The sequence below is a fragment of the Peromyscus californicus genome, unplaced genomic scaffold, assembly GCF_007827085.1.
Source record: "Peromyscus californicus insignis strain IS unplaced genomic scaffold, ASM782708v3 Scaffold_6__1_contigs__length_162567912, whole genome shotgun sequence".
Lineage (NCBI taxonomy): Eukaryota > Metazoa > Chordata > Mammalia > Rodentia > Cricetidae > Peromyscus > Peromyscus californicus.
This window is the reverse complement of record NW_026294584.1, coordinates 112,923,000-112,937,848: the sequence shown is the minus strand read 5'-3', so window position 1 is coordinate 112,937,848 and position 14,849 is coordinate 112,923,000. Positions and strand designations below refer to the sequence as shown.

Sequence of the window (14,849 nt, the reverse complement as noted above, 5' to 3'; positions counted from 1 at the left end):
TAAAGGACTCTAACTGGTCATACTATCGTAATGTTTACTCTCCGTCATTCTCAGCCAAAAGCGCAATGAATTGGTTGCAAAGGGTTCTACTAACCAATGTACTAAATTTGTACAGGGCCACTCCGCAGGCCCAGAAATACAACTGGGGAAAACTGACACCAGAGTAACTTACTTAACTCCTGCAGAAAACTGAAAGATAAAATGCACCCAGTCCTTTTGATGGAAAGGCAGCTGAGACTTGACCACAGACATGCCCACGTGTGGATTCACCAACTTAACTGTAGAGTGGTGTCTCTCTAGTTCAGGAGAGACCTTGTTCATACCAAAAGAACAGCGGGGCCATGTGTCACCTAGGTCCTCTGGCAGACTCTACCTGTATGGTTCTGGTGCCTGAGTTAAACAAGACAGCCATGTTTGCGATTTCCACGTAAAAAGGGACCAGAGTAAACACAGCACCCTCATCTGACTGTCACTTTGTAAATCCATATGTAACCCCAGCCATTATGCTAAATAAATCTTTTCCGCTCACAACTTGTTCTAGACAAGCCAAGCTTTGCCTGATGAAAATGTATAGTCTGCAAATATAAGCTGTGTAGATTCCACTAGGGGAGGAAACCACTTTTCCAATGCTGTTCTCGATCAGATGGAAAGTGAGGGAGTGTGTGTGAATGATTCAGCAAGTGACTCACTTTGGGGAAGGGGCAGGGTAGGGAAGGCGAAGCCCACACACGCCTTCCTGACATTGCTCAACGAGCCACAGTTTCATCTAGAAGAACTGGAGTCCATCAGTGCCTCCCCCTAGACCTGAACTCACTGAGTTAAAGTGAAAATATTTGTTGTCTCATTATGCAGGACCTTTCCTTTTGAAAGTTACCATTCCACAGGTAAAGAACACAGCTATCAAATCCAAATGATGGTTGAAAAAAACAAACAAACAAAACTGTTTTCCAAGAGGCCAGGCCGCATCTGTGACAGTCAAGGCTGGCGAGAGCTGGGCGGAGCGTGGGAAGTGAGCTTCTTCTTTTCAATTCTGCACCAACACTACCACTGCACATCAAGAGGCATGACCCACTGCGGAGACTCACATCTGGGAGTCAGGAGGATGGGCACATTTTGTGACATTTACGGTCGAATCCTTATCTACTCAGACCTTACCTTTACAACCAAAAAAGTAACCCCAAGTCCCACCCAAAGCCCACTCCTAGGCCAGCCAGGGTCTGATGGGACATCAACAGAGTCACAGCAGGGGCAACAACACAAAGCCGGACAATTCTGAAGGAAATCAAAGACAATAAAAAGCAAGACCCATCTCCACTCTTAGTCCAGGGTTAATTTTACAAAGATGAGCGTGAAACGTGACTCATCCAACACTAAGAAAAAAACTCAAAACCAAGCTATGAATACTCACAACAAGGATTGATGTCTATTCTTTCTCCACTTTCCACATCTTACCTTCAATAAGTCTTACCATCAAACTGATGTTAGCTGCTTTTTATACATTATGCCTTTTATTTTTGCAGAAATTTTGCGAAGAGGTTGTTTTACTCGAGAGGGAACTCAAGTTCAGAGTGGTTGGGTAACCTGCTTAAAGTCACAGAGCTGGTGAGCGGTAGCACCAAGATGTGTACCCTTATGCCAGGCATTCTTTGTAGCGTCAGGTCTTCCATCAGAAACACTTACTTCCCCATCCCTCCCTGGCCTTCCGACCTCACACAGCCTGCTCCTCTCTCAGTCACACTCCGCTGCAGTTACCAAAATCGCCTTGTTTGTTTCTTTGGTTCATTATTAACTTAGAGGTCCCTGCCTCCAAGATGGAAGTACCATGCTAGTAAAACACTCGGGCTATCTAATTTACATTTCATTCCCCGCAGCCAACAGGAGCCAGACACAGTAGAAATGCTTCATACATAACTGTTGTAAGAAGGGAGCCGGGCGGTGGCGGCGCACGCCTTTAATCCCAGCACTCGGGAGGCAGAGCCAGGCGGATCTCTGTGAGTTCGAGGCCAGCCTGGGCTACCAAGTGAGTCCCAGGAAAGGCGCAAAGCTACACAGAGAAACCCTGTCTCGAAAAACCGAAAGAAAAAAAAAAGAAAAAAAAAAGAAGAAGGGAAAGAAAAGGAGTGGGGTGTTTAAGAAGAAAAACAAATATGTCCAGGTCCTTCTGACCTCGGAGCTGTGTTTCTTCTGCTTACACGACTGAGTGACTAGCATGGGCAGGGATTGGGGAGCTGAGAGAGGGCCCTCATGAAGTTGAGGTATGGCCTTCAAGTCCTATGAAGGTCTCTTCTTCTCACCAGTTACCCTTATTCCCCTCCCCCAGAGCTCTGCTGTTCAGCCCACCCTGACTCGGCTTCTAGCTGGGATAGAAAACCACCAATAAGGTCACATCTGTTGTGCCTGTGCATCTGGACCACAGCACGCAGCACTTGAGAAGTACCAGGAAGTGACGGTGAAAAGACAGGAGGCCCATCACTGGAACCTCAGGACAAGAGTCACGTGTGAACCCCTCAAGGGGTCACCCCTTCATCCTCCACAATATGCTTGACCCAACACAGGAGAAAACAATGGAGCAAAGAAACATGGAACCCCTATTTAAGAAGCAACCTGGGGAAATGGGTTAGCAGTAAGAAGCCAAAGTAGGCCGTGGGAAATGCTGGTACCAGAAATCAGGAGGGGACTTTCCAGTGGAGAGCTCAGCCCTCCAGTCAACAGAGGTGCAGACTCCATGTCTTGGTGTAACTCCATTCCTCCAGTCACAGCATTTAGACACAGAACACCCTCCAGATAAACTGTAAAGTCATCATTCTAATACCAAAAGCTTGCAGTGACCACAGTGACTGTCCCTGACCTGCCTTCTTGATCATTTCCTCCAAATCATCCACCCTTGGAGAGTGCTTAAACATATTTTTGTGATTTATTTCGATTAGACAAACCTAACAGGACAGCACATTTTATACTTGCTACTCACACAAGCACACACACAAAAACAAACCAGACTTTCTTGCTGTCCTTGACAGATGACCAAAAAAAGAACAGTAACTCAGGATTATTTTTTTTCCTGTTATTTATCCTAATACTGCCAGTTCTGAAACAAAGCAGTTGGAGAGAGAAGTTTAGGAACTTTGATTCGTCCCGAGATACATTTTTCTACACTGAGGTCCTATTCCTGACAGCAAGCGCATGTGACCTGTTCTAAAAAAAGGGTATTTTCCACTTCTTGCACAACTGGAGCAGATCTAAACATCAGCTCGTGCAAACTGCAGTGCAGAACTCAAAGGGAATTAAACATTCGCACACTTAAAGAAACTCTATAAATAGCGGCACTTGGGAAGAGGATATCTCCAATAACACGCAAAACCAACACTTAGAATCCCACTTTAATCAAGTGTTCCGTCTAATCATATCGCAAAGCTCATCTGCATAATGAGGCTGGAACATCTGCCAGGTTGAGGCACCTCAGTCTTATCTAGTTTGCTTCTGAGCCCATAAGAGCTGAGTTATTGGTAAGAGGAGACAAGGCTACAGTGTAATTCTACCAAAAAAGAAAGACCTGCTATCAATTACCAAATGTCTATGTCAAGCATATATACATCTTTTTGCCATTGTTTTAAAACGTATACCAGTCTCAAGAAGATAAGGTCTATTGGTCTCATCTTAGAGGTATGTTAATTGAGATTCCATGACATGAGGCATCATGAAGCCCGATGCACTGGGTAAGTGGCCAAGACATGGTCACAACCCTAATGTGGCTCCCTAAACCTTCTAGCCTGAGTCCAGTGTCTGCTAGCATTGAGGAGGAAGCCCCCCATGCCATCTCATGCCTTCTCAGCTGTTTGAGTATTGCTTCACTTTGAAGGTCAAATTCAAATTCCCTCATTCACTCACAGAACCACTGGCCCCCACCACACCCCTTCTGGTTCCTCTAATAAATAAACCCCCATTCCTGATGCCCACAACAAGCCCACACTCTGCCTTGTGTGGTCAGTGGATGGACATGTCTGCCCCTCACCCACTAGGAGTTTTAGTTGGCAGCTTTGGATTCTGCATAATCATGTACAGGACAGTGCACACTAGTTGACAAGAACCTGGGGGTCCAACTAGACCACCTCTGTTTAAATCTGGGCCCTATCTAGTACTTGATATGCCTCAGTTTCCCTCTCTGTAAAAAAGTGGAAAATAAAAATACAGATGCCCAAGGCTTAAGAGAGAATTAACTGTTGTGCTCAGAAGAGTGCCTGGAAAAGTTAGGACTAGATCATGTTCACATCAAAATTAGTACCACCTTTGTTCCTAGTTAGCACTTCCTTGGGTTTTGCAAAGACTAAATGTTTCTTTTTGGTTGTGAGCCTTAGTCTTCAACAGCTGAGCTATCTCATAAGCCTGAGATTAAGTATATCTTATTCATGTAAAAACACTCTGAACAGGGATTGGCACATGGCACATACTAAACGCCTGTTAGCCATCATTACAGCTATTAATTTCGGTGTACTCAGACTTGAAAATACACTCTGATTATAGATTTTTATGTGTGTGCTGACTGCCACACTTGCCAGTTTTTATCCCGCAGAAATAAACCATTATCAGATGGTTCAAAAATATAAAATGCAAAAATAAATTTCTGAACACTTTGTTAGAAGGAAAGCAAAAAAGAATTTGCAAGATTGAGGAAGTTTTATTACATAACAAGACTTGCCTTGGAGAAGTGAGCCATAATCTACTAAATACAAACACATTCCAGAATGTCGGAGCTCACTAAGAAAAAGGAAAAACAAGAGCCACATGTACTCACTTGTGGTGAGGGATGACTGGGTGCCAGCACCATCCCCGAAGTTAGTGTCACCCTTAACTGTCTTAGTCTCTGGGAAGAAGCTCCTATTTGCTAGCTGAGGAAACTAAGTTAGAGATCACCAGGCCTGCCCAAGATCACCCAGCTAGTGACAGGAAAATACAATGACAAAGCAAGACTTTCAGGCTTTATGCTAATGGTCCCCTGCAGATCTGAACGATTAGGGAAAACAAAAACAAACAAACAAGAAAATGTCCAGAAACAAACAAATCAGGGGCTGGGGGCAGGGAGATTGAGATTGACTTAGCAGTTTTGTTTTGCCAAGCATGGATTATTATTTCCGAAAATAAAAGGGCATTTTTAGCAAGAAAACCGAAGGGGAAACCTCAGCAAAAGCCAGTGGGCTTGTGGTGTATGGGGAAGAGAACAGTCTAGGTTTCTCATCTCACCACAAGCGTATGCAAACTCCACGCACCTCTCTTTGAATCCACACTTGGCACGGCTGCAGCATCCCATCTTGCTGTGATTAACTTAACACTGGCTTACATTCCCACTTCTAATCTGCAGGAAATTTAATACTGTCTGAAACCGTACTAAAATTTGTCGGAGGAAACTGGGACCAAATGAAGCCAGTTCCTAAGTCTGCTCAGGAAAGGAGCACCAGCAATTACGAAGCTGGAGGCTTCTGCAGAACAAACCCGTCAGAAGGCCATGGGCCATGCCACTGTGGTCTGCAATGCTGCTTTTCAGACCAAAAGACCTACAGGCTTTGCCTACTTGTCCCCAGGAGCTCAAAGACATTTCTCTGGTGTGACTTTGCCAGTGTGTAAATCTGGGTCTACTGTGATTGTTTCTTCTGTGACCCATTGTGGAGAAGTTATTCCCAGGAAAGCATCATTCATCATGAGAACCTTTGCTCCTACTGGGTGTCTTCCTACAACACTTCACCAGGCAGTAAGACCAAGACGAGGTTCATGGAATCTAAGTTCAGCAACGTATTTGAAATACATGAATATCCGGGCTGAGCCCCAGTGAAGAATATGGAAATCCATCTTTGAAGAAAGCCTACTGGGAATTTATTTAAAAAACACAATAGTGAATATAAAAACAAAAATTAAACACTGTATCTTTGTGGCATACTAAAGGAAAAAGCCACGTGTTCAACAAAGATATACTTCCAGACATTATTCTGTACATTGGACAGCCCTTTACAGTGAAGAATCATCTACCTCGAAACATCCAGAGCTCCGAAGCTGAGTGACTGTTCTGGGTTTTGGGGACTCCAGAGTCAACAAGCCATGAAGAGAAATCCTTGCCACGTTGGATCCCTGAGATCTGATATATACGTGTGTGTGTGTGTGTGTGTGTGTGTGTGTGTGTGTGTGTGTGTATACATTCATGTAAAGACTAGAGATCAATTTCAGGTGCCTTCCTCAGTCACTCTTCGTCTTATTTTTTGAGAGAGAGTCTCTCACTTTTATCTGTCACTTGTCAATTCAGACAGACTGGCTTGCGAGCAAGCTCATCTCCGCCTCCCTCGTGCTGGGATTGCAACTGCCAACCACCATCCCTGGCATTTTCATGGGAGTTCTTGAAATAGAACTCAGGTCCACATATTTGTGTGGCAAGCACTTTACTGACTGAATCATGGTCTCAGCCCTAAGGGAGGGGGGGCAGTTTAACAAGAACATTGTGGCTGCTAAACTACAAATCTAAAAGCGGCCGGAAAGGAGGAGAGAGTTAAGAGACCGCTGCAATAACCCAGGCAGGGATTGACACTGGCTTGGTCAAAGTCGAAGAAGAGAAACAGGCAAGAAATAGGTGGATTTTAGAACAATCTAGACCAAGGGTCTTCAACCTTTCCAGTGCTTCATCCCTTTAATACTGTTCACCATGTCGTGGTGAACCCCCACCATAAAACTATTTTCATGGTCACTTCATAACTGTAATTTTGCTATTGCTATAAACCATAATGTAATTATTTGGTATGATGGATATCTGATATGCATCCCCTGTGAAAGGGTCATTCGACCCCAAAGGCATCAAGACCCACAGGTTGAGAACCACTGATCTAAACAACACAATGGACATGGCCTTCTTAGAAGAGTCTGCAACTTCCATTACTGCTCTTTCCCAACCAGGACTTAAGGGGTGCCCCGGTGAAGACTTCTCACTAAAAGCAACGAGAAGACCCTGAACCACGTGAAGCCCACTTAGAGTCACACAACATATGTAAGTGACAATACCATTAGGATGACTGTCAGAAACAGCATAAGGAAATGTCACCCACTCCAGATACTTACCCACAGACTTCACTTAACTGGTTTATTTCAAAGAGCACCTGTTTCCTCAGTCCTACCTAGCACCTGCTTCTAGTATCAAGGTGTGAAGCTGTTTATGCCCACATACCCATATTTTTCCTTGCCCTAGCTAGCTACAGAGGACATGTGCTCCTGCATGCCATTCGTGCTGACTGTGACAAAGAACAGAACCAAATCCTTCCACGTAAGTGTCAGAGCACGCATTGGTTTTCTCCAGAGGATAGTCTCCTCGCTCCCTCAAACTCATGAAACGTATCACCCACCATCAAAATATTCTAAACAATCCAGTTCATTCATTTCTTTCAGGAACACCAAACACACACACACACACACACACACACACACACACACACACACACACACACACACTAGCTCATTCTGGCCATGTAAGCATTTGCTTATAGAAGCAAAAGCAGGGGACTGCTCAGTAAAACACTGGTCCCTTCAGCCACATGCAGATAAAGCCATAATGAGCACACCCAACAATACCCCTTACACAATATCACTCAGAGCACTCAATACACACAATCTATGTCCACATACAAAATAGCCATTATGAAAAGAAGCCACCAGTGAAAGGCTGAGGTTATGCATCTCAATGCCTAACACATTTCCTTCCACTCTGCCACAAGCATGTCCAGAAAGCCTGCTTTAACAAGGGCAGCCAGGGACATCTGCTCTTCCCAGAGTTTATTCCCCTAACTGGATTCAAGGTCCTGCCCCAGCCCTGAAGGAAAGTAACCTGGCTCCATTTTTCCAGCAGAGTTCAGACTCAGCCTCCTTCTCTCCAAAAGCAAGGATTCCACCCCTCACTCCTGCCTCCCTGGTCCTTCATTCACCTGAAAACGAGGCCCTCTGCCCCTCTGCCAGGGGAATCTCACTCATCTAGGCCCTAGTGACAACTGAGGTACAAGGATGATGCTTCCAATCTCAGCCTTATCTCATCTCACAACTGAAAGGGGTGGAAATAAAGCCTTTCTTTGACTACCACAGATTCCAGTGACCATCCCCCTCTCTGTAATCATCACAAATAAGAAGTGCTACAGATCCAGAGTGACCAAAGAGAGTGAAAAAGGAAGACAACCCATTCTGCCGGGCAAATAGCAATGGACGGTGATGCAAAGGATAGGGTGCTGCAGATGTACAGAGTTGGGAGGCACCAGACCAGAGGGTATTTTCACTCCAGTCCCAAAGTTTCTGAAGTGCCTGAGGAATTAAACATGTATAGCAGCCACAAAGAGATCATTCCCAACCACCACAGACCTCTGAACTAGCTTGCCTGCCTTCCTTCCTTCCTTCCTTCCTTCCTTCCTTCCTTCCTTCCTTCCTTCCTTCCTTCCATCCTTCCTTCCTTCCTTCCTTCCATCCTTCCTTCCTTCTTTTTGCATTCACTAGGAACTCTATTCCTGAGAGCTTGCCCAGCCTGGGGAGACACGCCCACCCGCTGCCACCCGCCCCCCCCCCCCCCCCCCCCCGCCCTGACTCTGGTGCCCCACCCCCCCGGGTAGCAGGTAGCAGATAAAGCCCAGGTGAACTTCACCTAGGGGCCACCCGGAGCAGTCTCTCCCAGAGAGGCTGAACTACAAGGAGAGACTCCAGGCCAGTTCATTGCTTCCCTGGAGCACTGGATCTCCATCCACCCCAAGCTCTCCCTCTCTGAGCCCTCAGCCTGCAAGGATCTTCAGAAAAACTCCTCCTGATAGCCCCAGGTCACCGTCCCAGTCCGGTGCTCCTCCTACCCCACCTTGGCCGGGTACCGCCCCAACCCCCATTCAGCTCAGCAGCTGGCATGTGCAGCCAAGGGTCCCTGTGCCTGGATGAGCCATCCCAAAAGACCCATGATGTCCCTGAAGTGTCTCTGTCAGACACCCTGGGATGCGAGAAAGTCATCTGAGAGCAGGACCCCAAATGCCAGGGGCCAGGTCGCCCTGTACCCCAAGGCAAGGGCACGGGGTCCTTGTCCGAGAGCTAGTCAGACTGGCTATTCTCGCTCCAGGGTAGCAAGCGCGGGGCCCCTAGGCCTCCCACCGCGCCTCCCTCCAGCTGTCACCACTCACCTGCTCTTCAGAGGTTGACTTTTGAGTTCGTAATAGGTTTTGGGTTCTTCGTGAAACTCCTCCCCGACTTCGAAATCCGCCACGATCCCAGATTCTGACTGCATGGCTCCCTCTTGCCCGCCTTCCACTGCTTGGAACTTGGAGCAGAATCACGGCACCTGACAAAGATGAGGGGACTTGGGTCCCCCAAGCCGCGTGCCCCGCGCAGTGCCCCGCTAAGCCCGCTAGCCGGCCGCCCGCCCCGGCGCGGTGAGTTTACACTCACATCAGGGCGGGAGGGGCCGAGCCCGATGCATCCTGGGATTTGTAGTACCTCCCGGTCTGAACACACCAGCTCTTCAGGAGAGCAGCTTCGGCAAAGACTACAACTCCCAGAAGGCCAAACCGGGGAGCGGCAACGTGGTGGATACCGATAATGCAAGTCCTGTTTGGATTCCTTGTCAATGTCAGCAGCTCCTCTCCGTGTCTCTCCCGTTTGCCTCAAGGGTACAGACCTGGCTGTTTAATATTAATAAGAACAGACAGCCTGATCTTCTACTGTCCCTCCCAGCTCAGGCATCTGTGAGAGCACGCCGAGTGTTCATTTAAAAAATAAAACTAAAGGGTTTGTCGCTAGAAAGTTTCAGAATTAAAGCCCATTTTAAAATGAAAGGACTTTCTATTCGCCCCCAAGTTTCTCTGGGCTGCAGGGACACATCAGCTTGTCCTCGACTGGAACAGAGTGTTGGAAACTTCACTCTTGTAATGAAAACATTATTGGAGAAGTTGTTCGTGTGCGTTCCTTTTCTGGAACTAACTCAGTCTGGACTCTCACAATGCTCTTCATCAGCTGAAAGTCTCCTTTCCTTTTATCCAATTAGTCACCTCTAATCTAAAGCAGCACTTGAAGGATTCAGTTAATTTTAAAAGGCACCAAGTTACCAAACAGCTTCGCCACCATCTGCTTTCGATTTCTCTCTCAGCGGGCTGGGAGTTCAAATGAGATTGTCCTAACATTTCAGACAAGACAGTGCAGCTTCAAGGCACTGAGCTAGGCAATGTTTTAAATGACTGCACTTTTGCTCGTTTGTACTTCCAGACCTGTCTTCTGATTAGTTCCGGTAGGACTCTTCGTTTCACATAAAACAACAAGTGCTTTGAGACATCAGTGTTAAGGGTGGCATTTAAGATTCTAGAAATCCCTATTTCTTCTAAGAAATCCTGTGCAATCTTAGGCAACTCAGTTTGATTCCTAGAAGCCTCAATTTCCTCATCTATAAAGAAAAGATTAGGAAACCTGTTTGAGATGGGGTTGCAAGGTCAAAAGTCAGAAAAATTGACTGGCAACCTGATAAACTGCTGGGCAGGCAAGATGGCTGAGTTAGTAAAAGCATGACAACCTGAGGCTGATGCCCAGGACCCACTCCTGGAAGTAGGCAACCATTAACTCCTGAAAGCTGTCTTCTGACAGCCAAATGCAGGTGCCCACGCACATGCACACATGGAAGCACACACAATTAATTAATTAATTATTAATTGAAACACTGCTCAAAGATAGTTAATTCTGCTGTCTCTTTTGCCCATCTTAAGACATCCTTTTCAAACCAGCATCTCTTTGTGTATTTTCACTCTCAGGAGTAATAAATTAAATGATTGTCCTAAGAAGGCTACAGTGATGGCTGGGCACCTCCCAGGAGTCATCCACTCTCATCTCTTGCCTCACAACAAAGCATTTTTTTTAATTTCATATCAGAAAGCTCACCAATAGGAGTGGGTAATTGAGAACTGAGGATTTGGAACAAGTGCACACTGCATTAGGTAGCAATTACCAAAATTTTGTAACTGAATATAGTTTCCAAAAACACTTCTTTTGGTCCTTCACAATAACAATAACATGACAGGATATCTGAAATCACCTTAAAGGTTTCAAGATGTTCTTTGATATATGAACTACTAGAAATTAGATTTCAGGAATGATGTAATGGAAGGGGAAAGTAAACCAAGAAGGGAGCATGTGTTTAGACTCCTAATCTCATCCAGGTCCTCCGTTATCAGTGCTGGAATTTGGGAAGAGGAACTGATGGGCTTGGAGCAATTCCAGGCATCTGATGGGGTGTGAACCGTAGATGCTAAACATTGTTCATGACAGCAAGCTTTCTGGTCAAATGTCATTGGTGCCCACATTGAAAAACACTGCGCCTCTTCATTGTCTGAATCTCTTGGCCCCCAGGGAGTTTTTCTAAACTGAAGAAAGCTATGCACCTCTTTCTTAAGATACACAAATAGAAGCACATTGTGCCTAATTGTGGTCTGTTGGTCTTTGGAAGGCTGTGGCAGACTTGTATCAGAATTGAGGTTTAGAACTATAATGAGGCCTGGGATATAGTGTAGTGTAGTGTAGTTGGTAGAACCTTTGGCTGTCATGCATGAGGTCTTGGGTTCATTCTTCAGCACTGAATAAAACAGTGTGGTGGCACACACCTATAATCTTAGCTCTTGGGAGAGGTGGATTCAAGAAGAAGTTGAGGATCATCATATTGCCTACATTGGTGATAAGTTTTATCAGAGAGGACACAGGGACACAAGACTGGAAGAATCACAAGTCTGTTTTCAAGGATGCCACTTATATATCCCCTGTGGGGGTCATTCTGAGCCTCTCTGGAGGAAGAGCTGTGTTTAGCAGGGCTCTGAAGGGGCAGGGCGGGGCAGGTTTGGGGAGGAGCTGTGTGAGGTGGAGCTCCCACCCAAACATTCCAGACTCTTTGGGTATAGGGATGCCAGGGTGCCAGGGTGCCAGGGTTTGAGGTGGAGCTCCCATCCAATTTTAGACAATTGGACGTCTAAAAACTATAAACAGTCGGTTATGTCATTCATTATATAGTGATAAGTATGTTTGAATCCTTGGTACTAGGTTTCTCTGCCAATGCAATAAGCCAGATCAAGCTGAATTAAAAGTAAAAGACTAGGTTTAATCTGAGCAAAGCATTCCTGGGTGATCTCAGGAGAAGGGAGGTGGAGAAATCATGTGGCAGGTCTATGGACTGTAGCTTAAATGCCCTGTAGGCTCAATCTTGAGCAGCTCCTCCGTTTGGTGAGCTTTCTGAAATGAGCAGAGTTTAGAGTGAGGGTGCTGAGGTGGAGCTTCCAATGGGAACATCCCAACCTTCTTGGATATATGGGTGCCAGTTCAAGTCTGACTACTTCCTGTTGGCATGGAAAAATGGAGGATGGAGGGTTCCAGTTGCTGGACAGACCATCTATCCTGGACAGGTGCCTTCTTGAGACTGGAGAGATGGTACCAGCATTGATGTAGGAACTTGGGGGGCGGGTAGCATACCAAATTGGGGGATGATATGTTCCAGTACCTGAGACATCACATCTGCTGTTTCCCTGGAGACAGGGAATGCCTCCATCCATTCTGTAAAGTGTCAACAAAAGTTAAGAGATAAAGGAACTTTTTATGAGTGGGCATGTGAATGAACTCAACCTGCCAGGTGCCCAGCTGCTGTTCTCATGTCCTTGGAGCTGGTACAAGGGCTCTGGCATATCTGAAGGGCCCCCTGTGGGTTGGCCTTGGCATAAGTATGGCAGGAAGAGTGAACCTGTACAATACAGGCTTGAAGATGGGTGAGATAAAGAGGAGCTCTAGAGAGTGATATTAGTTTCCACCAGGCCAGATTTCTTAATACAGTAGCATAACTCTTTCCCTAAGAACCTGCAAGTGCATGTAAAACAGCTAGAACAGATTTATACCTTGGCGTCATAGCAAAGGCTATGTCTTTGGGTTAAAAGGCATGAATATTTTTGCCTAGTGCCTGTTTTAGCCCATGAAACATACCATTAAGTCTATACCTAGAAGATAACCAGAGGAAATTTACTGAACAAAAGAGGTTGAGCCAGTGAAGGAGGTGGAGGAAAGGAGACTGAGGAGCAGGGGAGAAGGAACAGAGTTGAACATGTCTGCAGGCTTCCATACCCTCTTTAATGCTAACCTGTTTCAGAGGAGGAGGAGTTGGCATTTCAGCAGAGTTTTGCCATATGTGGCTGGAGACGATATAGTAATGCTGAAAAAGCCTATATGCAGTTCTAAAATCTGGGACCAGTAAAATCCACAGAAATTTAAGAACTTCTAAAATCTGTTGGTAGTTAGTGCTCTATCGGTTTACCAAAACTGTATTTATCAATGCTAAAACTCTGAAGCCCATTTATCCTTTACTATGAAGCCTATGAACAAGGCAAACTTGTCTATTTTTTAACAGGAAACTTAACTAATAAACTAATGAGCTACCAGGGTGGTGGTAGCCTTGTGGGGGGCAGCTATTAAACTGGTAGATCTATCAGTACCCTAGTTATGAAACACCATCAGATATGAGAAGTATAAATTTCACCTGAGTATACAGAACTAAGACAGCTTTCTGGCTACCTAGGCAACTCTCCCAGTTTTCTCCATGGTCGTTGGGGACAGAGGTCCCAAGGCAGTGTCAATCTTCAGCTGCCAATAACAGAAGATCTGACAGACTTTCCTTGATAAAGTGGGGCAATCAATTCCCCAGTATCCTGTTTGTCCACAGTCTGGACAGGGTCGTCCCACCCCCCACCCCCTGATGACTGGCATTGCTACATTTAAAGCAAGCTCCAGGAGGAAGCTCTTCTGTGGCCATCCATCTTCCTTGGAGGAGATAGGGATGCTGCCAGGAGCTGGCATGTCTCCATCATGAGAAGCTTTTTTATTAAATGCCATATTTCAGGTCTCTGAAGTGTTTGAGGATCAGGTATATCTGTTAGGTATAAGCAGCTTAGTACCTTTAGAAGGCAAAACCTAGTTTCACAGTGTAAACAGTTTAGTGTTTCTAAAAACAAGGGGATTACTCTTATGTTAAAAAAAATCTGGCTGCCAACAAGATACATCTCAGTACAAGAATACATGGAGGTGCAGCTTTGATACCTCAGTAAACCAGCATTGTTTTAAATCCTATCTTTTACAAACCTTGTTTCTAGGACAGGACAGGGATTATCATACAGAAATCTATGCTAGTCCAAAATATTTTGGAGACCTGTTGTCTATTGGTGGACCCACTCCATGTGGTCACCTTTATTTAAGATGGTAGTGAAGTCATATGACCTCCCTCTTTTCCATCCTAAGTCAAAACAGTGGCTGCCCATGTGTTGTATTTAATTAAGGTGGTGGCAGACTGACCATATGTTGTTCTTAAAAGCAGTTCCAATTTGGAGGTACAAATTTTAATCTAACCTTTGTTACAGATATTTTAACCATTCCCAATTCCTTAGCTTTCTTTTTTTTTTTTTAAGGTAGAACAGCATAAAGTAACTTTCTTTGTCGTCACATCAGATTTAGCGAATCCCAGAGGCAAATTCTGAGCCCAGGCAGCTAGCTGTTACCAAGACACATGGAACATGTAAACTTAGGCATCCAAGACCAGTCAGAAACAAATATACAGCAGCCACATTTCCATCCATACATACAAAAACAGATGGGACTTTTTTAATGGAAAGAGAAACAAAGCTTCTCAAGGGAAACCATGTCAGATAACCAACTTAAAAATCCAGAAATAAGAGTTTACAGTATAAAGCAGTGTGTAAGAAACCATAGGAATAAAAGTTTTTTAGGAGTGAACAAGTAGAGCTGTAGAGACCCTGCAATGTGGGTCTGCAGGCCAAAAGAGTCAGAGCCACATGAAGAATACA

The 14,849-nt window shown here is 45.3% G+C and overlaps 1 protein-coding gene across 7 annotated transcripts in view; it reads right to left on the bottom strand.

Annotated features, from left to right (window-relative positions):
- The window catches only part of Mitf (melanocyte inducing transcription factor), a 219,804-nt gene extending 210,386 nt beyond the window's left edge, over window positions 1-9,418 (bottom strand). For all 7 annotated transcript variants that reach the window (XM_052719952.1, XM_052719954.1, XM_052719959.1 and 4 more), the window contains exon 1: window positions 9,165-9,418. In XM_052719952.1, coding sequence (XP_052575912.1) covers window positions 9,165-9,268 — 104 coding nt within the window. In that variant the 5' untranslated portion in view covers window positions 9,269-9,418. The remainder of the gene's footprint in view (window positions 1-9,164) is intronic.
- Between the last annotated feature and the right edge of the window lie 5,431 nt (window positions 9,419-14,849).